General features: G+C 62.4%; 3 protein-coding genes across 5 annotated transcripts; 1 reads left to right on the top strand and 2 right to left on the bottom strand.

The window, feature by feature from the left end:
* Positions 1-73: 73 nt before the first annotated feature.
* On the bottom strand, positions 74-6,464 carry TAF12 (TATA-box binding protein associated factor 12). 2 transcript variants are annotated; one of them, XM_084497326.1, is made up of 6 exons: positions 6,365-6,464; positions 4,028-4,279; positions 2,757-2,834; positions 2,358-2,472; positions 1,859-1,947; positions 74-543 (listed from the first exon to the last, which is right to left on the bottom strand). In XM_084497326.1, exons 2-6 carry the CDS (start codon positions 4,193-4,195, stop codon positions 508-510), a joined length of 486 nt encoding a protein of 161 aa, XP_084353452.1. In that variant the 5' UTR covers positions 4,196-4,279; positions 6,365-6,464; the 3' UTR covers positions 74-507. The 2 variants fall into 2 exon arrangements, with proteins under 2 accessions (XP_084353452.1, XP_084353451.1); XM_084497325.1 differs by lacking the exon at positions 6,365-6,464 and adding an exon at positions 5,444-5,573.
* A 287-nt stretch (positions 6,465-6,751) lies between these two features.
* Positions 6,752-14,636, bottom strand: LOC311423391 (discoidin, CUB and LCCL domain-containing protein 1-like). Of its 2 annotated transcripts, none has more exons than XM_084497322.1 (15): positions 14,391-14,636; positions 12,770-12,991; positions 11,171-11,308; positions 10,747-10,798; positions 10,465-10,537; positions 10,169-10,302; positions 10,015-10,052; positions 9,710-9,904; positions 9,147-9,265; positions 8,898-9,066; positions 8,718-8,816; positions 8,486-8,573; positions 8,316-8,353; positions 8,027-8,149; positions 6,752-7,600 (listed from the first exon to the last, which is right to left on the bottom strand). In XM_084497322.1, exons 1-15 carry the CDS (start codon positions 14,503-14,505, stop codon positions 7,170-7,172), a joined length of 2,034 nt encoding a protein of 677 aa, XP_084353448.1. In that variant the 5' UTR covers positions 14,506-14,636; the 3' UTR covers positions 6,752-7,169. The 2 variants fall into 2 exon arrangements, with proteins under 2 accessions (XP_084353448.1, XP_084353449.1); XM_084497323.1 differs by having other exon boundaries at positions 8,027-8,065.
* Positions 14,637-14,867: 231 nt separating this feature from the next.
* Positions 14,868-26,179, top strand: GMEB1 (glucocorticoid modulatory element binding protein 1). Its single transcript, XM_084497324.1, has 10 exons — positions 14,868-14,996; positions 16,423-16,586; positions 17,444-17,526; positions 18,304-18,428; positions 19,334-19,437; positions 19,882-20,036; positions 21,120-21,248; positions 21,944-22,081; positions 22,993-23,115; positions 24,143-26,179. The coding sequence occupies exons 2-10, from the start codon at positions 16,459-16,461 to the stop codon at positions 24,847-24,849; spliced, it is 1,692 nt and encodes a 563-aa protein (XP_084353450.1). The 5' UTR covers positions 14,868-14,996; positions 16,423-16,458; the 3' UTR covers positions 24,850-26,179.
* The last annotated feature ends 490 nt before the right edge of the window (positions 26,180-26,669 follow it).

Genomic DNA, 26,669 nt, shown 5'->3' with positions numbered 1-26,669 from the left:
AAGCGATCCCGGTGGTTATCTCCCTGGCACTGCCTCCGCACGCTGTCTGCAGAGCACAAGACCGTGCCGGGGCTTTAGATTAATAATTTCTTTATTCATGTAAAACAAACGCAAGTATTTATATAAACACTGACATTACAAAGTACTGGAGCAGGTAGGGGCAGGAAGGAGGAAACAAAAACCTCTACAGATGCTTCTAATACTGTCCCACACAAGATCAAATGCTCTGTCCCTTGGATAATCACTTATACGATAAACCACTTTCAAGTCACAAATAAAAGTCTTTGTTTTTGAGATATGTTGCGCTCTTACAGGGAATGAGGACGGGGGCGTAGAATGTTTTTGGCAGATCTCGTAAAGTCAGATATTGCTGCACCGTTAATAAAAAATATATGCTTCTCTGTAAAGCATTAAAAAAAATATCCCGTGGATGGCATCGTGGAGGCTTCAGTGGAGAGGCAGATATCCCAAAACGCACCGGCGTCATCTCCCAGCTCTTCCCAGGGGCTATTTCTTGGTGGTTTTGCGAATCAGTGCCATTCTCTGCAACAAGAAAGAGAAAAACGTGGGAAGCCGGTCCCAGACAAGGCTGCTGCAAAGCAGCTCAAAAACACTGCAGGAGCAGCATTAGCCCGGGTTCTCTCAGGACACCGCCCGACTCGTTTCCGCACAGGTCTTTCAAGTCCATTTGAATCTCAGAGAGGTCCCAGCCGGAGCCAGAGGAGAAGGAAGAGCCTGCGCTCCCCTGCTCGGCACCCTGGGGGTGGTTGGATGAACAGTGGCCCAAAACCCACCTTCAGGAGGGGAGCTGCGATAACATCCCTGCTCTTGAACGGCTCCTGCAGGGCACCTCCTTCCCTGAGCCTGCCCTTATGCTTAAAATCTGCCCCCAAGTGAGTTAAAGCAAAATTCAGAGGAAGAAACGGAGCTGCCCAGCTCTGTCCCCCAGCTGGAAACCCCGAGAGCTGTGTGCAGACACGGCAGGCGCCCGGCATTGCTCTCAGCACAGCCGAGCACTGCCTCGGGCTGCAGACAGAAAAAAAAAAGAGGAACCTGAGCCAAAGCCTGCAAGGAGCACTGCGAATCGGCACGGAACACCACAGGCAGCCTGCTGGGACGCTGCAGCACACAATGAGGGCCTGCAAACGCAGCGTGGGGCTCTGGTTCCTCGCAGGCAGTCTGAGTCCCAGACAGAAGCAGCTGCAGGACTGGGCTCAGGCAGTCCCTCAGGGTACCTCAGTTGTGTTTCTGCCTCCTCCAGCCCTTCTCTGGCGTTCCAAGGAGGAAGCCCCAGGCCCTGCCTTGATTCTGAACTGCCTGCAGGGCAAGTATCAGGCCTGGGGAGGCAAGGCGAGAGCTGCTCCCAGCGCCGTGCTCATTGATGGCCTTTGCAGACCTGCAATTATTCCCACAGTGTCTGCAGTCAAAGACTCTCACGGGCCTGAACCGCAGCTGCTGTGAGGCCAGGGCAGTGAGGTGGCTCGATTCCTGTGGAGCCCGAGGAGTTCGCAGGGTGCCCTCACTCCTTTCAGGGCTCAAGGTCTGCGAGGGGACAGCTGAGGAGCTGCTGCCTGCAGCTCTCTGTTGCTTTTTAACCCTCCCGACCTGTGCTGCCGTTCAGATGGCGAGTGCTCGAGTGCTACCGTTCTGCCAGGGCACAACCAGCACGGCACCACCAGCAAGAGGCAGAGCAAGCTCCATCCCCTGCACAAATCAACGAGAAGGCTCTGGAAGCGATTTCAAGTCCAAAGCACTTGGAAGAGGCGACAGATTCACGCGGTGCCCGGAGCCCAGGAGCACCCTACGCACAGCAGGCTTCCACCACGCGGCTCTCGGTGTGCTCCTGAGGGCCCCTTACCTGTTTGTGAGCTTCTGTAGTGCAGGCTTTTTTGTAGGGTCTGATTTCTTCAGAACCAAAGCCTGGGATCCACATGTTCCACTGACGCTCTGGAAGAGAGAGCACGCTCAGCACACTCCTCCCCAGCTGCCCAAGGAGCCCCCTCGTCACTCGCACAGCACCGGGACACCCGCCTGCAGCCGGTGCCATGTGCAGCTGTGTGGGGGTGATCCTCAGGCCAGCTCTAAAACTCTTTCTGGAGGGCTGCACGGCATTAAAGCACGCTGAAGATGCAGCCCCTGTGCTTGGGAACCCCAGCAGAGGCTGATGGGTGGCTACAAACTGCACAAGTGCAAACAAAACTTGGAGAGGATGAGGCTGGGGCAGGCACCCCGCTTATTAACCCACTTAGGAGGGTGTTATCTGGTAGCAATGAATCTGTAGCTGCTCGGGGGTTTCCACCCCAGCACCGTGGCTGCAGGGCATGTTCCCAGCCCCCTGGTGAGGGCAGGTTCCTTACCGAGGTGCAACTGGACGTCCTTCACCTCCAGGGTGTTGGACTTGCGATGCCGCGCGAGCTGGCAGGCAGCCGTCACCACACTCTCTATGAAATCGTCGGCGATCTGCAACAGCATCTGCCACGGAAGAAGGACAAGCACCAGCCCTGTCAGTGCTGAGCAGCTGAAACTGGGTGGAAAACATGAAAACGAGCCCTCAGGAGCTAACGTGTCAAAGGCGTATGCTACGGTTGCTGCTCTTAAAAACCTCTCTCAGTGCCGGGAAGCAGACACGGATGGCTGGAGCATCCAGCAGCGTAACGCGAGCCAACTCCCCCCAATGCCTGGGACAAAGGGCCACTGGGCCGTGAAAAGTCCTTGATCAGCTCTTTGTGCAGCCCCCGCTAGGGTTTGGTACCTACTTCCTCCACGTCTTCATCCAGCTGCTCGTTTGGGTCCACCTCACGCACCAGGTCCTGCAGCTTCTTCTTGGTTAAAACCTGAGAGGGTGAGAGAAGAAAGATTTGCTGCTCCTTCAGCAAAGCGGCTGCCCCCTCAGCTCCCCCACTGCCCCGAGGCACCCGTGTTGACACAGCGTATCAGCCCCCAACGGCAGAGATAAGACACTTCAGGTGTTAAGGAGTCATTTTCGAGCACGAGTGCCTGCTCCGAACCGAAAGCAGAGCGCAGCAGCCCAGGAGAAGCAAATCTCCTGCGCTAAGCTGGCACCAAAATGCCCCCCACTGAAGCGAGGCTGCTGGTGAGAGGACAAAAGCACAATGAGAAGTCTTAAAAGGCAAACGCAAGCAACATTTCAGTGCCTGAATCTGTGCTCAGGACACAAAGGAAGCATTTCCGTTGCTCTAGTGCTTCACCTGCAGTGTTTCAAAGGGAAAGCAGGCACACAGGTGAGTGCTGGGTTACTGCGGGGCAGAAGGCAGCACCCTCACAGCCCAAACAGGGCCGGGGAGCAGGAATTGTCCTGCTGCTGAGCCGTGGTGAGGCACCGGGCCTTACAGCAGCAAGGTGAGAGCTGGGGCTGCTCTGCTCTGCTGCCCCCAGCACCAGCACATCCCAGCTCCACCTCTCCGGCTCTCTGGAGCCCCAGGAGAATTGAACCCACTCCTGGTGTCCTTGCACGGCTCCAGCGGGGAACTGCTGTGGCTGTGTTTGTGCTGGGGACTTGTTCCTGTTCCAGAGCTGTGACAGCACCAGGAAAGACCTCAGGGAGCCCGGGCTGTGCTCCCAGAGCACTTGCTGGGCAGAAACAGATTTTGTGTGTGCCAAAGGCTCAACAAGACCCTGAGCAAATGGGCAACGAGGCAGCAGCTTCAGGCAGCCTCCTGCACCATGCCGGTAAGACCGGGGCTACAAAGCTGCATTTTTGTTCCCCTGACCGTGGAAAACCATGTTTAAAAAAACATGTTTAAACATGATTTAAACATTTTTTTAAAAAAACATGTTTAAAAAGACCTTCCCAGTCACGCCCTGATACAGATTTTCTGGAGACTGAAGAAGCCTCTGCACCCAACCCAGCCTGAAAGCTGGAAGAAACATGTGGAGGCGTTTGCTGGGGGCAGTAACCGATACTTTAAGGGCTATCAGGTTTTTGTTAGTAATTTAAGGAGAGGGGTGAAGCTACAGGCAGGTCCGAGCTTTTCCCCTGCTCTCCTCCAGCCAGGGCTGAGGTTACCTGGTTGCTTTCGGGACTGAGCCGCCCTCCTCCGCTGGGCGTCCCGGGCATCTTGGCCACGGTGGTGCTGTTGGCCATGGAGCTCTGCGGGGGGGTGCTGGCCGGTTCTGGCTTTATCGAGGAGAAGTTGGAGAGGTTGATCAAGGTAGAAGGGCCAAACTGGTTCATAATCTGCTGGGCTTTAGCTTTTAGGTCGTAAAGCTTGTCCAGGTCCTGCTTCTTCTTGGGGTTGTGGGGACCCGAACCAATCAACTGGAGGAAGAAACAGAATTGTTGGGGTTAGCAAAGAATTCCAAGGGGCGCTTTGGTCCTTGCCCACAGGCGTCCTGGAGGGCCCAGAGGTTGATGGATTGGGTCTCTCTGGACACAAAAAGAAGGCGGGAGGACGCTTAGAAGAAGAGAAAATGTTCCCGGGTCTGTGAGGAGTTTGCCACAAGAAGCCTGAGGGCTACACATGGCCGCATGGACCCCCTGCTTCTCCTGCTGGGCCCTGTCTGCACGCACACTGCTCGCACCGTGAGCAGCTTCAAGGGTGAGGCCATGCCCAGAGCCCAGACTGAGCCCAGGGCCACAGCCAACAGCGCCCAGCAGAGTCCGGGTCTTCGACGAGGCTGCGCCGCAGAAGCCTGAGCCAGAAGCCCGCAGGGTTCAGGCTCCCTGAGGTGGAGGTCTCGTTTCTGGCAGTGCCACGTGAAATCCTGCGCAAGGGCACTTGGCCAGCCCTCAGCCTCCCGTCGCCGCCGCGTGCCACAAGCACTGGAGGCGGTTTGGGAAGACAGGCTGGGGAGAGGCGGCCGCTCAAGGCCACGACTCTCACACCGACGGCTCGTTTGGCAGCTCCAGGTAAGAACCTCAGCCACCAGCCGGCGTTTCCCGTCCTCGGAGCAAGCCTGGTTAGTTGGGGTTAATCCACACGGAAAAGCAAGGCAGCACTCACGCTTAGCCAGGGCTGTTTTAGTGCTCTGACCCCCCAGACTCATGCTCTGCGGCCCCCTACGGACGTGGAATTCTTCTGGAAGCATTCACATCACGACCAAGCCTCATCGGGCTCTCAGCCTGCTCCAGTTCACCCAAACATCCCTTGTGCTCACCCCGAAACCATTCCTGGGTGACGAGCTCAGCACCAGACATGTTTCATTCACACATCTCACCTTTCACACCAGCTGACCGCATCCGTTTGCTCCCCCAGCCACTTACAACCCCCCCAGGCACTCCTCGCCCACCATGCAGGGCAGGAGGCCATTTCTACCCCCCGAGATCCGGGGCCGAGACACACGTTATCAGCCTGAGGTTGTTTTGCTCGTGTATTTCTCGATCTTGCGGCACCTGCAAGATCGCCAGAGGCAAAACCAAGGGGACGTGGAGGTGCCACCGCACGCCTGCATGCTGCCCGGAGGCAAGCCCCCGCTTACTTACAGCTATCTGCGTGTCTACATCTTTTATTACATCCGCCACTGCTGTGGGCCCAGCCAACGGAGAGGCCATCCCCGAGCCTTCCCGGTCCGTCAGCAGCCAGCGTTAACCTACTCTCCCGTCCTCCTCTTCCATCTCTCTCCCGTTCCTACGGGAACACCGGATAGTTCTCGTGTCACCCACTCTCTCGGGAGGTGCCGGGGGTTGCAGCAGGTCGGGGGGCTGCTGGTGCCCTTCCTGCAGTGTGAGGGGCTGCTCGGGGCAGCGGTGAGCAGCACGGTGCTGCCCAGTGCGAGGCGAGGCTTCGCCTGAAATCCTGAAGCAGGAGCAGGACCTCGGCTGGTTTCCTTCTCGGGTTGGGAGGCAGAGGGGCTCCTGGCACCCCCTGCAGGAGCACGTCCTTAATTAACCCTAACCTTAATTAACCCCACAGCCTCCCTAAAGACCCTCTGCAGCTCGTTAAGCACCGGCTCTGCAGCTCAGCACCGCTCCCAGCCCTGCGTGAAGCCCAAAGGCAGCTCCTGGGGTGTTCCGGGGGCTCTGAGCCCTGCCCGGACCCCCCGGGAAGGGCACTGCGGGGGCTCCCGGGGCGGGGGGCTCCTCACGGAGCAGTCCCGGTGCCCCTGGGCCAGGTGTGGAGGGCGGGTGGGTGGCTCCGGGTGTCAGGCGGTTAATTATCACCTCGGCTCATTAGTCCTGGACATTAGATAATTAGTTACCGTGTCCCGTTAGCGGCCGGGGCAGCTCCGTACCCGGACAGGCCGCGAGCTGGGGCCGCAGCCCCCGCCCGGCCCCGTGTAACCGGGCACGGCGGCACCGGGCACCGGCAGGGCTCCGCCACCGGCCCCGGGGCACCGCGCTCGGCCTCCCCCGGTCCTCGCAGACCCTCCCGTTCCCCTCCGTCCCCCCCCGTTCCCCCCGTACCTCCCCATGCCCCGCAGCCGGACCCGGCCCCGCCGCCGCCGGCTCCGCTCCCTCCGCCGCCTCACCCGGAGCCCTTCCGGGGGCAGCACCCGGAAGCGCTTCCGTGTGGCGCCGAGCGGGCTGCGCGTGCGCGGGGGAGGGAGGTGGGAGGGGTATCCCGTCATGCCCCGTGTTATTTGCATACCGCCGCGCGGCGGCGGAGAGTGGGGTTTTGAGGGGAAAAAGGGCACAAATCGTTAAAAGTAATGAATTTGAGGAAGGAATATTTGAGGAGAAAAGGGGAAATAAAGAAGGAATTGTCTCTGGTGTTAGAGAAGAAGATGGAATCGCCATGACCTAGAGAGGGTTCGGGCGGTTTCCGGACGCGGCGGCGCGAGGCGCGGCCCCAAAAAGGGCTTCTGCCGTGCGTGGCACGGGGGGGCCTCGGCCGCCCACGCGGAATCGACATCAAGAGATTTCGGAAGCACAATTTTTGCGCGCGGGGCCGCCGGTAACCGACAGTGACGGCGCCCCAGGGCCCGAGGTCAACAACAGAGGAGAACAGGGAACGGGTTGGTGTCCTCATCAGTTCGGTTCCAATTTGATTTAAACCCCCCCGCTTTGTCCCCACTTCACCTTCCTGCTGCTCTCTACACCATTCACGTCCCGACACCCCCAGCACGCGATGCACTGCACCGTGTATAGACATATATATAATATATATTTAAATAAAATAGTGTTTTTCTTAAAAAAATCCTCCCTCAAGGCTCACCAGCCAAGTGCCCTGAGCCTCCCTTCCATCAGTGCCTCCCCCAGCACCACTCCTTCACCAGGCCTCGTGGTACACGTGCGAGTGGGGACGCTCCAGCGAGGCGCTGTCCTCATGGGGGCTGGGGGGCAGCTCCCCTCGGGGGGCTGCGTTCACCCCGCTGAGTCCCTGCGGCTCCCCGGGCGGCAGGGTGGGCGCATCGTACCGTGCCAGGGGTGATTCCGGGCAGCCGGCGCGGCTCAGGGCAGCAGGGAGCCCCGCTATACCGCAGGGGCTGCGGCGGGTGCCGAGGGGCTCGGGGTCACCGAACGGCGTGGCGTATTCCGGCTCAGGCGGCAGCGGCTCGGCGTACTCGTGGTACTGCCCCGGCACGGCGTAGTGGCTGACGACCAGCGGCAGGGTGTAGCCCTCGTCCGGGGGTGGTTTGAAGGTGGAGGGCCCCGGCTGCCCGCTGGGGCTCACCTGCACCACGTCGGGCTCGGCGTACTCTGGTATGGGGACAGGCACAGCTCAGCTGGGGACAGCGGGGAGGGGACGGCCCCATAGAGGAGCAGGGGCCCCGTGCCCACCCAGCCACCCCCAGCTGCTCCATGGTGGGCTGAGGTGTGCTGTGGGGTCACGGGTGGGCTGGGGGCAGCAGCACTGCCCCCAAGGGCTGCCAGAACCTCTCAGGGCAGGGCACCCACCCCATGGGGACAGCACGGCCCTGTGGGATCCCAGCACCCTCCAGTACCACCCGTGGTGGAGGTGTAATAACAATTTCGCCCTTTGCAGAGGGTTCAGGATGCAGGACGGGGGCTGCACCAGGGTGTTGGGGGGGGGTGGCTCCCCAGGGTGCAGCGTGGGGGTACCCAGGTTCATTCTGCCTCTCCTCCCAGCTGTAGGACCCGTCCGCACGCCCACGTCCCCGTTACCTGGCGAATGGGGCTGGCTCAGGTCTCCCAGCGCGGCCGCTGCGGGGAAGGAGGGCGGCGTGGAGCCGGGGGGGGGCAGGCTCCCCAGGGAGCACACCCGGCTCGACTCCAGCTTGGGGTACCCTGCGCGGAGAGCAGAACCCCCAGCTCCCACACACCGCCACCCTTGGGTGCCCTCGGGGACGGGGCCACCTCCAGGGCTGAGCAGGAAAGATCCAGAGAGCTCAGGCCTTCAATCAGCCACCCCCCTCCTGCCTTTGGGGCCCCCCCATGGGGTGGGGGCCGTTACCTTTCACGATCCCACAGTTCAGCTCCAACGCTGGCTTCCTGCGAGGGGAGAGCAGGATGAGGGGCTGCCCCGCGCCCCCCTGTGCTGGCGGGGTCCCTTCTGCCCCCCCCCAGGACACGGCCAGCAGCCTGAGGCAGCTTTTGGGGAGGGGGCTGCCGGCCAGGACCCACCTCCTCCTGCGGCAGAGGAAGGCCAGCAGCAGGAGGCTGGAGCCGAGAACGAAGCCGCCGACGAGCAGCAGCACCAGCAGCGTGGAGTCTGGGGACGGAGGGTGGCGTCAGGACCGTGCCCAGGGGGCACCCAAGGGTGCCAGGAGCCCACAGCGGGCAGCCAGAGCTGGGAGGTGAAGGCAAGTGCCCGCAGGCAGCCAGGAGAGCGGGGACAGCCCCACGGGGCACCCACCGGCCTTCTCGGGGTCCAGGGCGACACCGGGGACGGGTGTGCGGCCAGGCGAGCGGCTGGTGGGGACGGGGAGCGGGACATCCTGGGGGTCGCTGGGTGCTGCGGGGCAGAGCGGGTGCCATCAGCATCAGGGCCACCCTTGGGTGCTCCACAGGGCCGTGAGGGCTGCGGGACGCTCACCGTAGGGCCGTGGGGCGCGGACCCTCGCCGTGGGGCAGCCCAGCAGGGCCACCTTCATGGCGATGCGCTGGTGCCAGCTGTGGGGTGTGACACGCAGGTAGCGGGTCACGATCGGGGGGATGAAGGCGTTGGAGACCTCCCCGCGGCTGTCCACGTTGCCTTCAAACACCTGGCGGAGGCGGCAGGGATGGCCCCGGAGCTGCAGGCGGGGGCTCGCGCCCACCCCGCCGCCCGTGCCCCCGCGCCCACCTTGTCCTCCTGGCCCCCGCTGCCCCTGTAGGGTCTCCAGTTCCTCCCGTCGCGGCTGGAGGACACGCCGTAGGACGTCACGTAGCAGTCGTACATCTCGGAGCCCTTCGTGACGATCCCTGGCGGGCAGGATGCGCCCTGCGTGTCACCGCCACCCCCCTCCCTTCCAGGAACACCCCCGGCCCCCGCTCAGCCCCCCGGCTGCATCCCTCCCTCCTCCCCCGGCCCCACAATGTCCCCATTTTCCTCCAGCGCCGCCGCACAAAGCCCCCGTTGGCGGCGAGCGAACAAAAGGCGCTCGCTGGCAGCGGATGCAGGAGCACAACGTGGGCTTGTTCGGCCCCACAGGCGGCTGCGGGAGGCGGGGAGGGGACGGAACGGGGACGGGAGAGAGCCGGGAGGGAGGCTGGGTGCTGCCTGCAGCAGGGGAACTGCAGCACGAGGTGGCCCAAGGAGCCCTAAAAAGCTCCTGGGGTATTTTAGGGGGATTTGCAACCACTTGGGGCAGGGTGGGGGGCACGGGGACGGTGGCTGTCCCCCTCCAGCAGCCCAGGGACACCGACCTGTGACGTTCCTGCGGGTGCCCAGGTCCAGCTCCAGCCAGGCGGCCTCGGCACCGGGTTCGGCTGCCCAGGAGGGGCCGGGGGTGCCCAGGGCCGCCCGCTCGGCCGCCCAGCCCCGCTCCTGCCCCAGCGCGTCCACCTCCTGCCACCAGGACGAGGCGTTGAAGGCGGCCACCTCCAGGGCATCGCCGCAGGCTGAAAGGGGAGGGGGCAGCTGGGGGCCCGGCCGCCGCTGGGGACCCCACGCCGGGTGGCGGCGGCGCCGCTTCGGGTCAAAGCGGGGCCTGAATTCATGGGAAAAATACCTCTGTGGAACAGGAGACGCTTCTCCGAGAGGGAGCCCCTGCGGGAAGGGAGGGGAGGGACGTCAGGGCCGCTCCTGCTCTTGGGGGATGAAATCCTGGCACCCCCAGCCGGGGAGGGCTCCGAAATTGAGGGCTGGCAGCCCCCCGCACCCACCTTTTGGAGTGGAGCCCGTTGGCGAAGGCGGACTCGTAGAGCGTGATCCCCTTTTCCTGGGACAGGCTGACCTGCCCGCCCGTCTCGTCCGCGATCACCCCGGCGTGCACGGCCGCCTTGCACAGCACCGAGGTCTGCGGGGACCCGGGGGGGGGTCAGAGCAGCCGGGCCCCCTCCCAGCGGGGGCTGAGCCCGGCCCCTGCCCTCCACTGGCAGCAGGACGGAGGTGGCAGGAGCCAGCCACGTGTTGGGGACACCTGGGTGTCACCCCAAGGGGGGGCAGGCTCTGTACGTACGTCCCGGTAGCCCTGGCGGGCATTGCCCCAGATGTCCCCCTCGATGTCCTTGCAGCCGGCAGGGCAGTACACGCTGCAACGTGGGGGGGGGTCAGGGCTGCCATCCCCCGTACGCCCCAGGGTGGTTTTGTGCCCCAAAACGTGTCCTCCCCCCGGCAGAGGAGCTGGGACTGCACCCCAAGGACGCCCCCAGCGAGCCCAGCCCCAGCCCCAAGAGAGGGTTGGGGACAAGGGGCGCTGCTGGGGACGGGTTGGGGGGCACCAAGGGGGCCGGGCACGCACCTGGTGTGCTCCTGGGCCAGGTGGGTGCCTCTCTTCAGGCAGGAAACCACATCTGCAAGGCAGGGACACCGCTGGGTGAGGGGCTCATGGGACCCCCCGGCACCCAGAGCACCCCATCCCCTTCCCAAATCCTGCTCCTGTTGTAGGTTTTTCTCCCCCACCCCCAGGTCCCCACCTCAGGGGGACAGGGAGTGACGTCTCCTCGCTCCCTGGGGCTGGGGTCCCAAATCCAGGGGTCCCCAACTCAGCCCGCTGCCCCCCATCACCTCCTCCACACCCCCAGCCTCCACCGTGCCCCCAGACAGGGGAAAAAAACCACCTCAGCATCCCGGGGGGGCATTATTTTGGGGGCTGGGAGCAACAGGAGCCACCCTGGGGTGGGCGAGGAGCTCCCCACACCCCCAGGGGATCATCCCCCCCCCACCTGGGTGCTGCGAGCTGGCGTAGGACAGGAGGAGGCCTCGGCCCGAGCGGTGGCTGCTGCTGCTGAACAGGACGGTCACGGAGCTCCAGTTGGTCACCAGGGGCGAGGCAGCGGGGCCAGAGTCCCTGCAGTAGGGCCCTGCAAAAGGGACGGGGCCGTGGGGGCGATCGGGGTCCCCTGGGGGCGTTTGGGGTCCCCTGGGGGGGGTGGGCACAGCACCCAGACCTGGGGCTTCACCTCCCCGGGGGGCTCGGGCAGGGGGCTGTGCCCCGGGCAGGATGCTCGGGGTGGCACTGGCCCCGTCCCCACAGCCATAGGGGGCACAGGGAGGGGGACAGAAAGCCCCTGGGCTTGGGACCAGACTGGACCAGGGTCCCCCCCCCGTGGTGACGCCACCTCGGGCAGCTGCGTAATCCCTGCTGCTTCCTGGAAAACGTCTCACGAGGAGCCTCTTCACTGCTTAATTGCACCCAGCTGGGACGCAGCGAGCCGCCGAGGACAACGGCCCTCGTGGGCGCCAGGCAGCGCTGCCGGGGCTGGCACGCACGGCTCGGCCCCACAGAACCCAAAAAAAAAGGTCCTGGTCCTTGTTCCTGGCCCCCCCTTTCCACAGGGGCCGCTGAAGCCGCCCCCTAAATCCCGGGGAGCAGCCGGGTGTAACCCAGATGAACCCACAGGCTCCATCTCCCGGATTAAAACCGCAGCTCCGGGTGCAGGAGGGGTCCTGGGGGCATCGCTGAGCCCCGACAGGACGAGAGGTGTCCCCAGTTCCCCCCCAGCCCCGTGCCACGTCCCCCACGGATGGGGAGGGGTCCCCAGGACCCTGATGTGGCCCCGGGGGAGGGCGGCAGGGTCAGGCCGGGGCTCGCCGCGGGGCTGGTCGGGCGCCAGGAGCCGGCTCTGAGTCAGCCCCTTCCCGAAAAGCAGCAGGAGAGGGATGGGGATGTCAGCGGGACCTGGCACCGGCCCCATCCCAACGGCAAAGGGGCTGGGGTGGCCTTAAGGGACCGGGCACCCATGGGTGCAAAGCCCTGGGTGCGGGCCCAGCACCCCCGTGCCTCAGTTTCCCCCCCGCAGAGGTGGCCGCGAGCGGTTCCTAACCCAGTGAGGCCCTAAAGGGGTTTTGGGGTGCACATTGGGGGGGGGAGGCACCATCCCCTAAATATTTACAGGGCTCAGGCACAGCTGGGTGAGGGGAACGGCTCGGGGGCAGCCTGCCAGGCTGGGATGGGGGGAAAAAGTACAGACCCCAAAGCGCCATGGGGCTGGGGGGCCCCCACCTTGGGGCACACACGGTGCCACCCCTGGGGGTGCCAACACCGAGGCGGGTGGAAAAAGTGAGAAATTGGGGAAAATGGGCAAAAATCCCAGCCCTGGGAACATGGGGGGGGATTTTTACCGGCTCCTTCCCACCCCACAGCAGTGGTCGCACCCCACTGGGGCCACGACACCCCCGGTGCGCCACCTCGGCTACCCCCTCCAGCACAAAAACGGGGCAAAAAGCCGAATTTCCCCCATTTCCTTCACCGGGACTTCCCAAATCTGCCATCCGTGCCCCCACCCCAGGGTGGCACCACCTCAGTGTCCCCCCCCCCATACCGTAGGTGGCCCCGCTGTCGGGGTCCGTGAGCAGCAGGGAGCTGCGGGCGCAGCGCTCCGAGGGCTCCAGGTCGAGGTCCCCAAAAACGAGGATGAGGGAGGTGCCGGGGGGGGCACGGAGCTGCCAGCGACATGCCGTGTGGTTGGGGTAGGTGCCCGGGTAGTTCCTGGAGCTCAGCGTCCCGCTGCGCGCCGCCAGCACCGTGTGGCCGCAGCCGTCCCCTAAGGAAAGATAAAAGGGGGGCGGTGAAACCTCAGCGGGGCCCCCCCGAGCCAGTAGGACCCCCCCCCAGCCCCAAAATCGGGAGAGTTGTGCTCATCAGGGCCCCGTGCCTCGGTTTCCCCAAGTTTCCCCATCAAGCATCAGCTCCCTGGGGATGCCCCGCTGGTACCCGCGCTCCCCCCCAAAAAAAAAATGTTTTCCTGTTTGGAAAAAATCACTTTTCCGGCCATATAAAAAGGAACAACCCCCCCAGGGGACCAGCCCCAGGGTCGCAGCAGCCTCAGTTTCCCCCGTGACCCCCCCCAGACACCCTCGTCACCCCTTCACTAGCCCAGGATAATTTTGGGGGGGGGATTTGGGGGAATAACCCCGCAGGGCTGCACTGCACCGAGCAGCTGTGTGCCCCCCATGCTCCCCGGGGGGGTCACCCGCCACAAAGGGGGCTTTTTTCCAGCCTCGCCGCCCCCGGATATGGGGCAAGATCCCAAAAATGCAGATTTTAAAGGCTGGAGGGGGGGGGGGAGCTTTTGTCTGAGGGGGTTAACCAAAGTGCAGGAATCTTGCCCCAAAAAGGCAGCGAAGCCACAGCTGTGGCCGGCAGGGCAAAGACCCCGAGCAAAACCCCAATGTGGGGGGGTCATGGAAAAAAAGGGGGGGTCAGAGCATCCCCAGCCCTGTCAGCAGGAAAAATCCCACAGGGAAAGGGAAGGAAAAGGGGGGGACACGGGGGGGGGAGCGGATGGTGGAAGCTCCGGAACCCCCCCGGGACGGGACGGTGGCCAAAGCGGGGCCATGGGACGGGGTGCGGGGCTCTGTGCCCCCCCCCGTGCTGTTTTTGGGCTGATTTTCATTCAATTCATGAGAATTAATTAAAAAAAAAAAAAGGCTCGGGATGCCCGGGAACTTCAGCTCCGTGATGTCCCGCTCGGGGAGTTATGGCAGGACGGGACAGGGGGGACAAGGGGGGGGGACACACACCGGGGGGGGCACCGGGGCCCCCGTCCCGTTCCCCAAATCCCCCTCGGAGCATCCCGAAGGGGGGGGGGGAAACCGGGAGCCCCCTCCCCGCGGTGCCACCGCTGCCCGCACGGCTGAAACCGGTCCCGGGGACCCTAACGGGTGCCTCACCCAACCCTTAACACAAAATAAACACTAAAAAAAAAGCCAAAAACCCCATTTTTTGCCCCAAAACCTCACTTTTACCCAAAAAAAGGCAATTTGGGGGGGTTTCTCCCCCCAAAAAAACAATTTCTCCCCCCAAAACCCCCAATTTCACCCCAAAACCCCGAAGCCCGGGCTGGGGCACAGCGGCCCCGTTACGGACTCACGGAACCGGGCTGGGGGGGGGTCCCGGTGCCGCTCCCGGTGCCCGTCCCGCTGCCGGTGCCCCGCACTCACCGTCCTGGCCGCCGGCCGGCCGCAGCCCGAGCGGGCCCAGCAGGAGGCAGCGGCGGAGCAGCTCCAGCGCCAGCCCCAGCGCCCCCCCCCCGCCGCCGCCGCCGCCCGCCCGCATCCTCGGCACGGCCCCGGCCCCGCCGCCGCCACCGGAGCCGCCCGGCCCCGCCCCCGCCTCGCTCCCATTGGTCGCCGCCGCCCGGCCCTGCGCTGCGATTGGCTGGCCGCGCCGCCACTCAGCTGAGGATGTCCTGAGGGGGGCTCAGCGAGCCGGGTGGGGGGGAGGGGGGGAAAACAACGAAACGGGGCTGCAGGGGGGGCACGGGGAGCACCGGGGAGGGGTGAGGGAGGCGGGCACGGCACGGAGCCGCCGAGCACCGCGGGGGGGCTGCTCGGCGGTGCGGCGCCTGCCGGTAAAGCCAACGGAGCGGCGCGGAGGCCGCGGCCCCTTTAAGCCAGGCGGCGGCCGGAAGTGCTGGCGGCCGAGGCCGCGGCGGGCACTGCGCATGCTCAGCTCTTGCCCGGCCCCGCTCCCCCCTCCCCCCCCACCCCGAGCTCCCCTCCCCCCCCGGCTCTCTCCCAACCCCCGGACTCGGCCGCTCGGCGACGGTAAGGGCCGGGCCGGCGCCGCGCTACGGGAGCCGGCAGGGGCCAGGCCGCGGCGGCGGCGGCGGCGGCGACGGCAGCGCGACGGGGCGGGGCGGGGAGGGGGGCGCTCCCCCCCCCCCCCCCCTCCGCGCGCGCGAGCGTGCCGCCGCCGTACGTGCCGCGCGCGCCGCGGGGGGGGGGCGGGGGGGGGGGATTGCGCTGCTGCGTCCGCCTGCGGGGGGAGGGAGGGGGGGGGGGGGGGGAGCGCGGGGAGGGGAAGGGAGGGGAGGGGGGAGCGCGGAGGCCACGCCCCCTCCCCCGGGCGGCCACGCCCCCCGCGCGCGCCGCGGGGGCACCGGGCGCGCCCCCCCCCCCCATCCCCTAAGGGGGGGGCCTGAGGGGAGGGGGGGACAGGGGGGGATGGGGATGGGGGGGGGGCATGGGGGTGAGGGGGTGGCCCCCTGCCCGGGAGGTGCCCCCTGAGCCATGTCCCATGGGTGGCCTCGGTCTGGTGTCACTCCGGTCTCACTCCGGATCCTGCCTCCACCCAGCCTCACTCCGGTTCTGGCCTCGCTCCTGTTCTGATCTCGCCCTGATTCTGGTCTCACTCCAGTTTCACTCCGGCTCTGGCCTCACCCTGCTCTCACTCCAATTCTGGCCTCACTCCGCTTCTAGTCTCACTCCGGTTCTGGCCTCACTCCGGCCCCATTTGTCCCACCAGCCTCCACTGGCTCCATGTTCCCTGCAGCCGCTTCCCCCAAGCACCGCGCTCACCCCCGGGCAGGAGCTGGATGGGGCCGGAGAGGCCGGCGGGGGCTCGGGGTGGCTTTCAGGGCTGTGAGGACGAGCCTGAGCCGAGTGCCTGGCACCCAGGGCCGAATCCATCCCAGGGCCGAGCCCATCCTGGGGCCGATCCCATCCCGCACCCGGGGCCGATCCCATCCCTCACCTTTGTGGGCAGCCCCAGCTCTGTGCGTCCCTACACAGCGCCTCGAGGGCTGTGTGGGGCTGTGGGGGGGACCCGTCCCAGGCAGGGCCATGTCAGGGGGCGATGGGACCTGCCCCGGTCATGGGGATGAGGCCGTGCTTTGGGATCCTTCCTCCTGTGCTCTCTTGGTGCTGCCACAACCTCACACACGGCCTCGCTCGGCGAGTTACCAGCGAGATGGCGCTGGGGGGACCCCGAGCCCTTCAGCACGGCGTCGCCAGACGAGCTGCTCGTAGCCAGCACCGAGGAGCGAGCTCCCCTCTGGGGAGGACGTTTGGGCACCTGCCGCCTCCCTGCTGGCGAATTTACCCCCCCCTTGGGAACCCGAGAGCCTCTCCGGCAGCCCGGAGCCGTGCCGTTTGCTGCAGCGGGACCTGTGGGGGACGATGCCCGGGCGCTGCGGCGCCGTTTCCCCCTCAGCTCCCGCGGTGCAGCCCTGCCTCTGCTCGCCCTCCGCAGCGCCCCGGCCCCCCGCCGCCGGGCTTCATGTGAGAGATGGCGAACGCCGAGGTGAGCGTCCCTGTGGGCGATGTGGTGGTTGTACCAAGTGACGGCAACGAAGGGGAGAACCCGGAGGATACCAAGACCCAAGTGATCCTGCAGCTCCAGCCCGTGCAGCAGGGGTGAGTCGGGCACCGAGGGGCGGTGGGCTCGGGGGGGTGAGGGTGGGGGCTGCGCCTCGTGGCCCCCCACGGAGGTTTTATTTGAGGAAAATAACCCCGGCTGAAGGCTTCCTGGATGTAAGTGGGGAAAGCTTTTGTGTGTGGCACCGTCAGCAGGCTCCCGAGGGCCGGAGCCGTCCTGCGGAGCCGCAGGATGCCGGCCCCTGCGCCATGGGGAGGATGGGGGCGAGCCCCCCACGCGCCCTTCCCCGGGTGGGATTTTGTCAACCCGCAGCCGATTCCCCTGGGGGGGCTGTGCCACACAGCCTGCGAGGCTGCCTTGTGCCTGCAGGCACCCGGGGTTTTTAGTTATCCTCCCAAAGACTCTAGGATTTCGGAGGGAAGCCTCGCGGGGCCGGCGCTTCATCCCGAATAGCTGCAGGGTGTAAACGCGGCGGCTCCGGCCCCGTGCTGTTTGCAGGGGGTTGCTGCAGGCCTGACAATGGCTCTTCCCCGCCTGAACCCCCTGGGGGAAGTCGCCCGAAGCGCTGCAGAATGTCACGCAGGAGGGAAGGGAAATCCTGGGTCACTGAGCTCCGCTTCCTGTTGGTGCGGGCGTCAGAAATCAAAGGCAGAGGTCGGGGGACGCGTCCTGCTCCGCGGGCACCTCGGTGCGATGGCAGGGCTGGCAACGCCTCTGCCCGCCCCAGCCCCCGGGACTGTTAGCAAATTTTATGCGTGCCAAAAAATGCCCATGGCAAAACCGTCAAAGAAAACGGGTGGCCCTCGAGGACGAGGGCGAGAAAGCAATGAGGGAGATTTTCAACCCCGCGCCGTGCCGTATGTGGTTGCTTTACCCGTGGGCCCTTTCACAACAGGATTTACCAGGAGGGCTCGGAGGCCAGCGCCGCCGTGGTGGCCGTCGAAACGCACACCATCCACAAGCTGGAAGAAGGGCTCGGTGAGTTGCTGCCTGCTGTGGACGTTGTTCCCCCTCTACACGGCCGCCAAGCTGGGGGCTGGGGGCTTCCCTCTGGCTCTGCCCCCGTGGGTGCTGGCCCCCAGGTGGGTGCTGAGGTCCTGGGTCTCCTGCAGCGAGTGGGAAGGGCTCCCACGGGGTCCTGGACATCGGGCTCTGGTTGCTGGTTTTTTGGTGATCCAAACCCGTAGAGATTTGGGCTGAGCGTTCAGCAGGACTGAGCGGACTGGCCCCAGCTGGTCCCTGCCACCCCAAGCAATACCAGGGCTCATAAAGCGCCCTCTCGTTAGGTGCTGCCACTAAATCCTAACTCGTGTCTGCTTCCTGCCTGGGTGCGGGTCTTCTGGCAATATTAGCAAAGACTCGGCACGTGCAGACAGCACACGGGGAGTAGATGGCCGATCTCTCTGCTAGAGGGACACCAGGGCTCTAAGAAACCTCTAAAATATGTTTCTTTTTTTTGCACAAAGTGAAGGTTGTTCTCCTTGCCCCCTCCCTCACGGATGTGTTGGGTTTCCAGTCCCACATTCTCCTAATCGATGAGCTTTGTGCTGCTGTATTAAGAAGCAGATTTGCTCTGTCCGCTTGCTGCTAGAGCAGTAACTGGAGAAGGCTGAAGGAGGTCAGGTCCTGAGCTAGGAGCAGCCCTTCTTGTGGTTTCCTGAGTGTAGGTCTTCAGCTTGTGAGCTCTCAGCTCGCACTTGGTAGGATTTGAGCCTCTCGGGTGGCAGATTTCATTTTTTGCCTTTTCTCCCTCAGACCCCAGCACCATTGAAACAAACGAGGAAATCGAGATTGCCTACCCCATCACCTGCGGGGAGAGCAAAGCCATCCTGCTCTGGAAGAAGTTCGTCTGTCCGGGAATTAATGTCAAGTGTGTGAAGGTGAGAGAGTTTTCACAGCAGGTTTCTTCTTTGCTCCCCATGTCTGGCCCTTTACCTCTGCAGCACTTCCTTACATTTTTTGTTCCATCTGAGCCCTGTCCTGGAGCTGAGTGACTTCATCTTTGCTGTGTGCTGGATGTCACTGCTGATGTTTGTAGCATGGGCAGAAGGAAGGGAAGAGTGGGTTAGGGGGGAAGGCCTCTCACCCACCTTACGTTTCAGTGCTGCTCTTGGTTGCTGCCTAAAGCAGAGCTGTGTTTGGCACACGGCGAGGGACGTGGGGCTGAAGGCAGGCAGGGAAGCGCAGTGAGAGCTGCCAGAGCTTTTCTTCCTTGTCTCTTTCCCTCGGCGTCCTGGTATTCCGCTCCTGTCAGTTCCTCAGGGAAAAGAGGGATCTTGCCGCTACCTTTTTCCACTTGACAACGTGCTAAAGCAGCAGCTGGTGCTCTGAGGCTGCGCCCCGGGGTGCTGCTGTGGTGGGCACTCTGCTGAGACCCTCAGCAGGAGCTCGGTCACTGGGGCAGGGCAGGAGGATGCCCGAGTGCTCACCTGTGTCAGCAGGACGCTGCTCGGCTCTTTGCTGTACTGGGAGCCTCCCAGAATGATCTCCGAGATGACTGCAGCTCACACAAGGAGCTGAGTTGGTTCATGACCTGTACAAAAGCCTTCGGGGCTGTTCCTGCCTAGGGCTGTGTGGTTTGAGTGCTGCAAACTGTCCCTGCTGGGTTGTAAGCACTCTGTGCTGAGGGGTTCGGAGCTGGTGGGGGTTTGGGAAGCAGCTCCTCTTTTGGGGAAGGACTGGGGGCTCAGGTGAGCTGGCCTGGCTGTGACTGTGCCCTCAGCCAGTCTCCTGAAGCGATGCCCCCCCCTTGTGTTTGCTGAGCCCGTGCTTATCTCCTTGCCAGTTCAATGACCAGCTGATCAGCCCGAAGCATTTTGTTCACCTGGCTGGGAAGTCAACCCTAAAGGACTGGAAGAGAGCCATTCGCCTCGGAGGAATCATGCTGAGGTATGTGACCTGCCCGCCGCCCTGTCCAGCTTCAGGGCTTCCTCGCTGCAGCTGCAGGATCCCCAGCAGGCATTTTGTCTGCCTTGCAGTCCCCAAAAGATCTCCTGGGGGCTCTCCTTACCTGGCCAGCAGCACCTGTGGGGCAGAGATCCTGGTGGACAGGGCAGGATTCCTCATCCTGTACAGAAACGGCCTCACCTGGGGGCCGTGGTGCTTGGTGGAAGTGGAAAGGGGCTGGTCCCCAGCTGGAGATGCGTGTGTGAAGCTGGGGCTTGGTTTGTGCGTGCCATTTGAAAGCTCCACAGATGTTTTGTGCAAAGAGTGCCGCTGGGTTCCCCTTCCCCCGTCCTTCCCACGGCCGCACTATCCCCACGTGGATCCCTCCCTTTCATCCCCCATCCGAGACCTGAGCTGAGCCTGCTCCTCTCCCTCCTCCCCGCGCAGGAAGATGATGGACTCGGGGCAAATCGACTTCTACCAGCACGACAAGGTTTGCACCAACACGTGCCGGAGCACCAAGTTCGACCTGCTGATCAGCAGCGCCCGGGCGCCAGTGCCAGGCCAGCAGAGCGTGGTGCAGACCCCCACCTCCGCTGACGGTAGGAAGCCTCTTGGCAGTGGCACGAGCTTCCCCCTGGTGTTTTCTCCTTCCCTGGGCTTACCAAATCGGGTTTCCCACACCACTCGGCACCTTCTCCCCGGGTGTGGCAAGGCAGTTCGGGAGGCTGCCCTGGTTTCTGGGAGGAAGGCGCTTCCCCTGTCCTCTCCAAGAGCTCACACAGCATCAGTTGGAGCTCTGGGTGGGCAGCAGTGGCTGGAGGCAGCCTGGGGAGCTCACTTTGAGGGATCCCTCTTGGCTGGGAGCCCCGTGTGAGCCTGGGCAGCACTTTCTGAAGTGTTTCCTACCCGAGGGTCTATACCAAAGGTTAATACTGATGGGTCCAGGCACGCTGACCTCTTGCTCTGCTCCACATCCCCTGGCCGTCAGCGGATGGGGCACGATGGCTGAAGGCCTGATTTGATGGTAACCCCAGCTACAAGTTCTCAGCTAATCCCTTGCTTCAGAGCAGAGGGAGATCTCTTTGCAGAGGTCAAAGGAGAAGAATGCTCCTGGCTGTACCCCATCGTTACTTCTCTATAAGGCCCTGGGCGGGTGAGATGACAGAGGTGTCCGTAGGCTAAGGGGAATTTCCTGGAAAGCACCGTGGCTACGTGAGAAAACCTTGCAGTGGCTGAACGTTGGCTTAGGTGTCCCGAAATGGATCCAGAAAATGAGGATCAAGTTAAGTTGGATTTGTTTCCATTTAGCATGGACCTGGATCCTGTCGCTTCCTGAGAGATCAGAGCATCTCTGATGCTGATGATACAGGGGGAAAAAGGTGGCTGGGCTGAGACTTATTTGCTCCCCACTTCTTTATTCTGATCCCTTTCTTTTAGTTGTAGCCCAGAGCTCTGGTTTGGTTTTTGGAGGGTTTGTGGCCCTCCCTCCAGAAGCCCCAGACCCGTCACAGCCCATCGAGAAGTGGCATCGTTTGCTCTTAGCTGCTTTTCTTCACAGAAGCCAGGCAAAACCAACCTGACCATGAGAGTGGAAAAGAGCCGGGGAGGGATGAGGGGGCGGAAAGCGAGGCAGGGATTCGGGGCTGGCGCTGCGGGGAGGGCTGACGCCGTCTGTCTGGCAGGGAGCATCACCCAGATCGCGCTGTCGGAGGAGAGCATGGAGGAGGGGATCGAGTGGAACTCGGCGCTTACAGCCGCCGTCACCATGGCCACTGAGGAAGGCATGAAAAAGGACACAGACGAGATCTCGGGTAAGCTCCTCAGGCGTTTTCTCCCCCTCTGCCCGCCTGCTACAAGGCGGAGATGGAAATCCCAGGAGTGGAGGCGGTGGCGGAGCTGCCCCACAGCCCCGGGGCCATCCCAGCATTTCCCAGGCGTGCAGAGCTCCCTGCTGCTGCTGGGGGCTTCAGCCCCGGCCTGGGGGCTGATTCCTCGGAGCTAGTAACTAGTTACACTGAGGGTTCTTTGGTTTTTAGTTTATTTAAAGTACGTAAATGGCCCCCAGCCTGGAGCTAGGCTGAAGCCATCAGCGTGGTTAGCAGCCCGTGTCAGTACCCTGGCAGCCCTCCGGGCTGTGTTTCCCTGGCTGTGGCGCCTTGCTTTCCCTCCCAGGGTCAGTGCAGAAGCTCAGGCAGAATTTCCTCAAAGATTTTAAGCTCTGTGTCTCGGGAGGACAAAGAGAAACAGTGAAATGTGGCCCTGGAGGTCATGGTGCTGCTTGAAAACTTGTTGCTGCCTTGCTTCCTGGATCTATTTTTGTTTCTTTGGGTTTTGGTTTGGTTTGTTTTTTTTTTTTTTCCATGTCACGTCCACCCCAACGGCTGAATTAGAAGTCATCTTGCAAAGTTACTCTTGCTGCACGTGGCTTAGGTTTAAGGTCCTCTTGTGGGGAAATGGCCCCCGATGCTCATGCCTGTTGATTTCTTCTCCCCTCTCCCCGTGCCAGAGGACACGCTGATGTTCTGGAAGGGAATCGCTGACGTGGGGCTGATGGAGGAGGTTGTGTGCAACATCCAGAAGGAGATAGAAGAAGTGCTGAGAGGCGTCCAGCAGAGGCTGGGCCAGTCTCCCTTCCAGATGACAGGTGGGTCGTGAGCCGGAGCCCCTGCGGTGGGGAAGGCTGCTCCAAAGGGAGCCGCGTGCTGAGGCCATGGGGCGCCTGTCCCCAACTCCTGGTGCTCCTTGGAGCAGATTCTCCGAGCAAACCAGAGCCATTCAAACACTTTTTTTTCCACGACAGTGACCATAAACAGGTCCTACCCCCTCACTTCTTGTCCTGGCCTCGCTTGTGCCAAACAAACTGGTTTTGGGGCTGAACCAGATGAAGGAACTGATCTGGGTTAAAAATAGCTCCCCTCCCTTTCTGAGGCTTATTTTTGCCTTGGATCAGTGCCCTAATCCAGTTCAGCACACGGCCCCGTGAGCACAGGGCTTGAGAGCACTTCTTGTCGATGCTCTTGCTGAGAGAACACCCATGTAACCACAAACTTCGTTTTACCCAGGATTTTTTTTATTTTTCCCCCCCTTAAAGTAGCTTTGGGCTGGCAAATCTTCGTGTCTGGTAGGTGGCAGCTTTTGGAAGCTGTGAGTGATTGAAGTCAGTGGATTATAATAGAAATTTTGCACAGCTTTCAGTGGAGCTGGCATGTTAATGACACTGTCAGCAGCATGGGGTGATGATTTGTAGGTGGAGATCTCGTTTGTATCTCTGTGATTGCAAATTATGCTTTCATTTGCAGCAATTTCGAGCTGCTTGGGTGACACATCTCTGTTTCATTTTCTTTATCATGTGAATGGGATTATTTAGTTCTTGGATGTCAGAAGGATGAGGGAGCTGGGTCTGCCCTTGTCAGCCAGCCCTCGTGGAAGAACAGGGATGGCTTTATAAAAAACAAAAGACAAAATTTGGTGTAATCACAGCACATTCCGAGTACCTGACGGAGACCCTTACCCCCCGTGGGACCTGGCACTCATCCCTTTGCACATTCCTTGCAGATGCCGCAGTCCTGAACAACGTTGCTCACACATTTGGCCTGATGGACACAGTCAAGAAGGTTCTGGACAACAGGAAAAACCAGACGGAGCAAGGAGAAGAGCAGTTCCTTTACGCACTGGCAGGTAGGGTCAGTGCCTCGGCTCCTTGTCCCCTCGCTGCTCTGGGGAACCAACACAACCTTCCCTCAACATAACCCCCCCATGAACTATATCAGGGTCCTTCTTCACTCCAGATCGCCCCGAAACAAACCTCCATCAATCCCTTTCCATCCCAGGGCTTGAGTGGAGCTGCCCCTGGCCCCACAGCAGCCGCTCGGGGGCATTCAGCAGCCCAAAGTGGGGCTGAGCCCTTTGCAGCAGCCGAAGTGCTGGCTCTGGGAGCCCGATCCAGTTGGTGTTAGCACATAGGTGCTGCTGCTGGCTGAGAGCTGTGCTGCAGCCCTCTGAGCTGCTGGCAGCACGGTGCTGTGCCCAAGCTGATGAACTTGTCTGTGTAGTGCTGAGCTGTCTGCTGGTCCTGGTGCCGAGCTACCCAGTGCCTCGTGTGGCTTCCCCTGAGCCGAAGCCACCAACCCGACCTGGATGCAGCTCCCTCCTCTCCACACCCCATAGGACCTGTTCTTAGCTGGGCTGCCCTAGTCCCCTACTACCCTGAGTAAATGGGATTACCACGCTGCTTCTGGCTTCCCCCGCTGACCCAGACGAGGGTCAAGGCGATGTCTGTGCTGCCCCGGGTGGTCCTGTCCTTGTCCCACATGTCCAAGGCCCCCAGGACCCAGCCAGGCTCAGGAACCTGTTCCTGCTGCCCAGAGGGGCTTCGTCCTCTCCTTGTAGGCAGGTTTCACCCAGGGAGCAAAGCTCCCATCTTCCTGGCAGCAGGAGGATAAAGGAAGCAGCAGAGTGGTGCAGGGCACCGCGTGTTCCTCGTGCGGGCACTGCCTGCTGGCCAAGGGGCTGAGTGGGTGCAGAACAAGGACCCGGGGCTGTTCCCTCAGCACAGTTTGGTCCTGAGTGCAGTGCTAGAAGGAGTGGTCGGGGTCCTGCTGCCGCCGACGTGGGCTGCAGCGGCTGCTCGTGGAGCCCTCGAGTCCTGGGAGCTCCCAGTTTGCTGCCCCCAGCCCCACGCACCGCTCCCACCCTCTCTCTGCAGACCTGGAGCGGCAGCTGGAGGAGCAGAAGAAGCTCGCCAAGGACCAGAAGGCGAAGTCCCAAACCATCCAGAACGTGGTGCTGATGCCCGTCAGCGCCCCCAAACCCCCCAAGAGACCCCGGCTGCAGCGCCCGGCCTCCGCCACCGTCCTCAGCCCCTCCACCCCCATCCAGCAGCCTCAGTTCACCGTCATCTCGCCCATCGCCATTGCGCCCGTGGGGCAGCAGTTCTCCGTGGGCAACATCCCGGTGGCCACCATCAGCCAAGGCTCCAGCCCGGTGACTGTCCACACCTTGCCCTCCGGCTCCCAGCTCTTCCGCTACGCCACCGTGGTGTCCTCCTCCAAGACCAGCTCCTCCGACACGGTGACCCTCCACCCGTCCTCCAGCCTGGCGCTGCTCAGCTCGGCGGCCATGCAGGACAGCGGCGCCTTGGCCAACGTGGCGGCGGTGGTGAACCCCGTGGAGCTGGTGGCCATGGAGTCGGGCCTCACCTCCACCATCCAGGCCGTGGAGGGCACCTCGGACGACGGGCAGACCATCATCGAGATCGACCCGGCGCCTGACCCCGAGGCGGACGCGGACGAGGCAGAGGGCAAGGCGGTGATCCTGGAGACGGAGCTGAGGACTGAGGAGAAGGTGGTGGGAGACGTGGAGGACCACCAGCACCAGGTCCATAACGTGGAGATTGTGGTCCTGGAGGACTAGCGGGGAAGGCGAGCGTCGGTTTGGGGAAGAGCTGGGAACCCGTTTCATTTTGGGCTTTTTGGTTAAGCATCCTTACTGGCCACCCCATTTGTTTCCATGGATAATTTCATTGCACTGTATATAAAATATATATATATATAATTTTTTTTTTTTTTTAAACAAAAAGCTGGAGAAACACGCGAGACCTGGACAAGGCTCCGTCTCCGTGGAGCACTGAACAATCCTGCCTGTCTGCAGGGCCGAGGAGAGACTGGATCTCTGCTGAACAACCCGGGAGGAACCGGGCCGGGGCTCCCGATGCCCGGCGTGGGCATGGTGCTTCCCTCCGGGCCTGCCGCGGCCCGGGCGGTTTTATTTCAGAGAGACAATAACCAGTGGCTGGAGCTCGATGGGACTGTGGGAAGGGGCGATGGCTATGGGGTGGAACAGGTACCTCATCCGTGTTTTTATTTCGTTGCCCAGGGAAGGGAATTCTGCTGGACTCTTCACTGTCACCGCAACTGGGATTTATTTTTTTTTTTTTAATTATTATTTTTGCTTCGGGGAAGAAGACAGCAACCCGACTTCGCTGTCCGTATTCTCCTCCTCCTCCACACCAGTTGGTTTTTATATCTCTATTTTTATTTTTATTTTTTTGTATTCCTTTCCTCTCCCTTCCCCTATCCCCGTTCGCCAGCTGCCCAGCCCCGGCCCCGCTCTCTCCCCGCAGCACTTTTCCCCCTTTCCCTTTTCCCTCGCCTGGCCGGGCTCGGCGCCGCAGCCGCTTGGAGCCTCCGAGCCCCTTTCAGCCTGGTGCGTAAAGGCAGAACAAGAGCAGCTCGAGCTTCGTCCCGCAGCCTCCCCGCGTGCCGCGGGGGTGTACAAAGCATGTCGTGCTGTCGCTTCCCAGGAGAGCCGGACTCCGGATCGGGGGCGCCTCCCGTTTACACTGCGTGCCGGGGCTGCTCCCTGCTTGTCGCTACTCGTCTGGTGGTTTTATTTTTCTATTTTATTATTTTTTTTCTTCTTCTTCTTTCTTCCTAGGATCTCTCCGCAGGACGGCGCTGAAGTAACCGAGCGCCTCGCCGGGGTCCCTCCTGCCCTCGGGGATCCCCCGGGGGGGAAAAAAAAAAAAAGAAAAGAAAAGAAAAAAAGGGGGGAGCCGGGGGGACGCCAGGAGAGCTGCGGAGATTTGGGAGGGCTGGGGGGGTGGGGGGGGAGATGCTTGGCTGGAAATATTAAGCAAAAAAAAAAACAACAGCAAAGGAAACACACCTGGGGAGGGGGGTGGGCAGGGGGACGGCAGATGTGTTTGGCTATTTTTTGCATTAAAAGGAAAAAAAAAATCGGACCGGGCTTGAATGGTTTCTTCCTGGGGGGTGAGGGGCAGCGCGGGGACCCCGCTTTTTGTCAGAGCCCCCCCAGGAGCTGGGCCTGGGCTGGGGGGGGACAGGGATGGGTTTTGGGGCAGCCACCCCGGCTCTGTGGCCTGGCCCCGGCGGCTGCGCCTTTCCCCCATGGGCCTGGCAGGGCTCCCTGACCTCCCAGGGCCCCCCCCCGCCCCAGCTGACACCCCAAAAACACGGGGGCTGGGGGCTGAACATCTAGAAGCATTGGGGTGGTTTTGGGGTGGTTTGGGGGCTGGTTTGGGGGTTGGAGTTGTTTTGGGGGCTGGTTTTGGTGTGTTTTTGGGGATAGTTTTGGGGTGTTGTGGGGGCTGTTTTGGGGGTTGAGGCTGTTTTGGGGGCTGTTTTTGGGGTGGTTTCGGAGCTGGTTTTGGGGTAGTTTTGGGGTTGGGGTTGTTTTTGGAGCTGCTTTTGGGGTGTTGTGGGGGCTGTTTA

Source organism: Aythya ferina, assembly GCF_964211825.1.
Source record: "Aythya ferina genome assembly, chromosome: 24".
Taxonomy (NCBI): domain Eukaryota; kingdom Metazoa; phylum Chordata; class Aves; order Anseriformes; family Anatidae; genus Aythya; species Aythya ferina.
The sequence above is the reverse complement of the archived record's forward strand: the minus strand, read 5'-3'. Positions and strand labels throughout refer to the sequence as shown.

Coding starts and splice junctions, on each gene's coding strand:
- GMEB1 (XM_084497324.1), top strand. CDS start 16,459: ATGGCGAACGCCGAGGTGAGCGTCCCTGTGGGCGATGTGGTGGTTGTA. Junction 21,249..21,943: donor GGACACAGACGAGATCTCGG/GTAAGCTCCTCA, acceptor TCCCCGTGCCAG/AGGACACGCTGATGTTCTGG. Junction 23,116..24,142: donor GTTCCTTTACGCACTGGCAG/GTAGGGTCAGTG, acceptor CTCTCTCTGCAG/ACCTGGAGCGGCAGCTGGAG.
- LOC311423391 (XM_084497322.1), bottom strand. CDS start 14,505: ATGCGGGCGGGCGGCGGCGGCGGCGGGGGGGGGGCGCTGGGGCTGGCG. Junction 8,354..8,485: donor TTCCTCTGCCGCAGGAGGAG/GTGGGTCCTGGC, acceptor CTCCCCTCGCAG/GAAGCCAGCGTTGGAGCTGA. Junction 7,601..8,026: donor GAGCCAGCCCCATTCGCCAG/GTAACGGGGACG, acceptor TCCCCATACCAG/AGTACGCCGAGCCCGACGTG.
- TAF12 (XM_084497325.1), bottom strand. CDS start 5,512: ATGGCCTCTCCGTTGGCTGGGCCCACAGCAGTGGCGGATGTAATAAAA. Junction 4,280..5,443: donor ATGTAGACACGCAGATAGCT/GTAAGTAAGCGG, acceptor TTCTTCCTCCAG/TTGATTGGTTCGGGTCCCCA. Junction 2,835..4,027: donor TCAGTCCCGAAAGCAACCAG/GTAACCTCAGCC, acceptor TCACCCTCTCAG/GTTTTAACCAAGAAGAAGCT.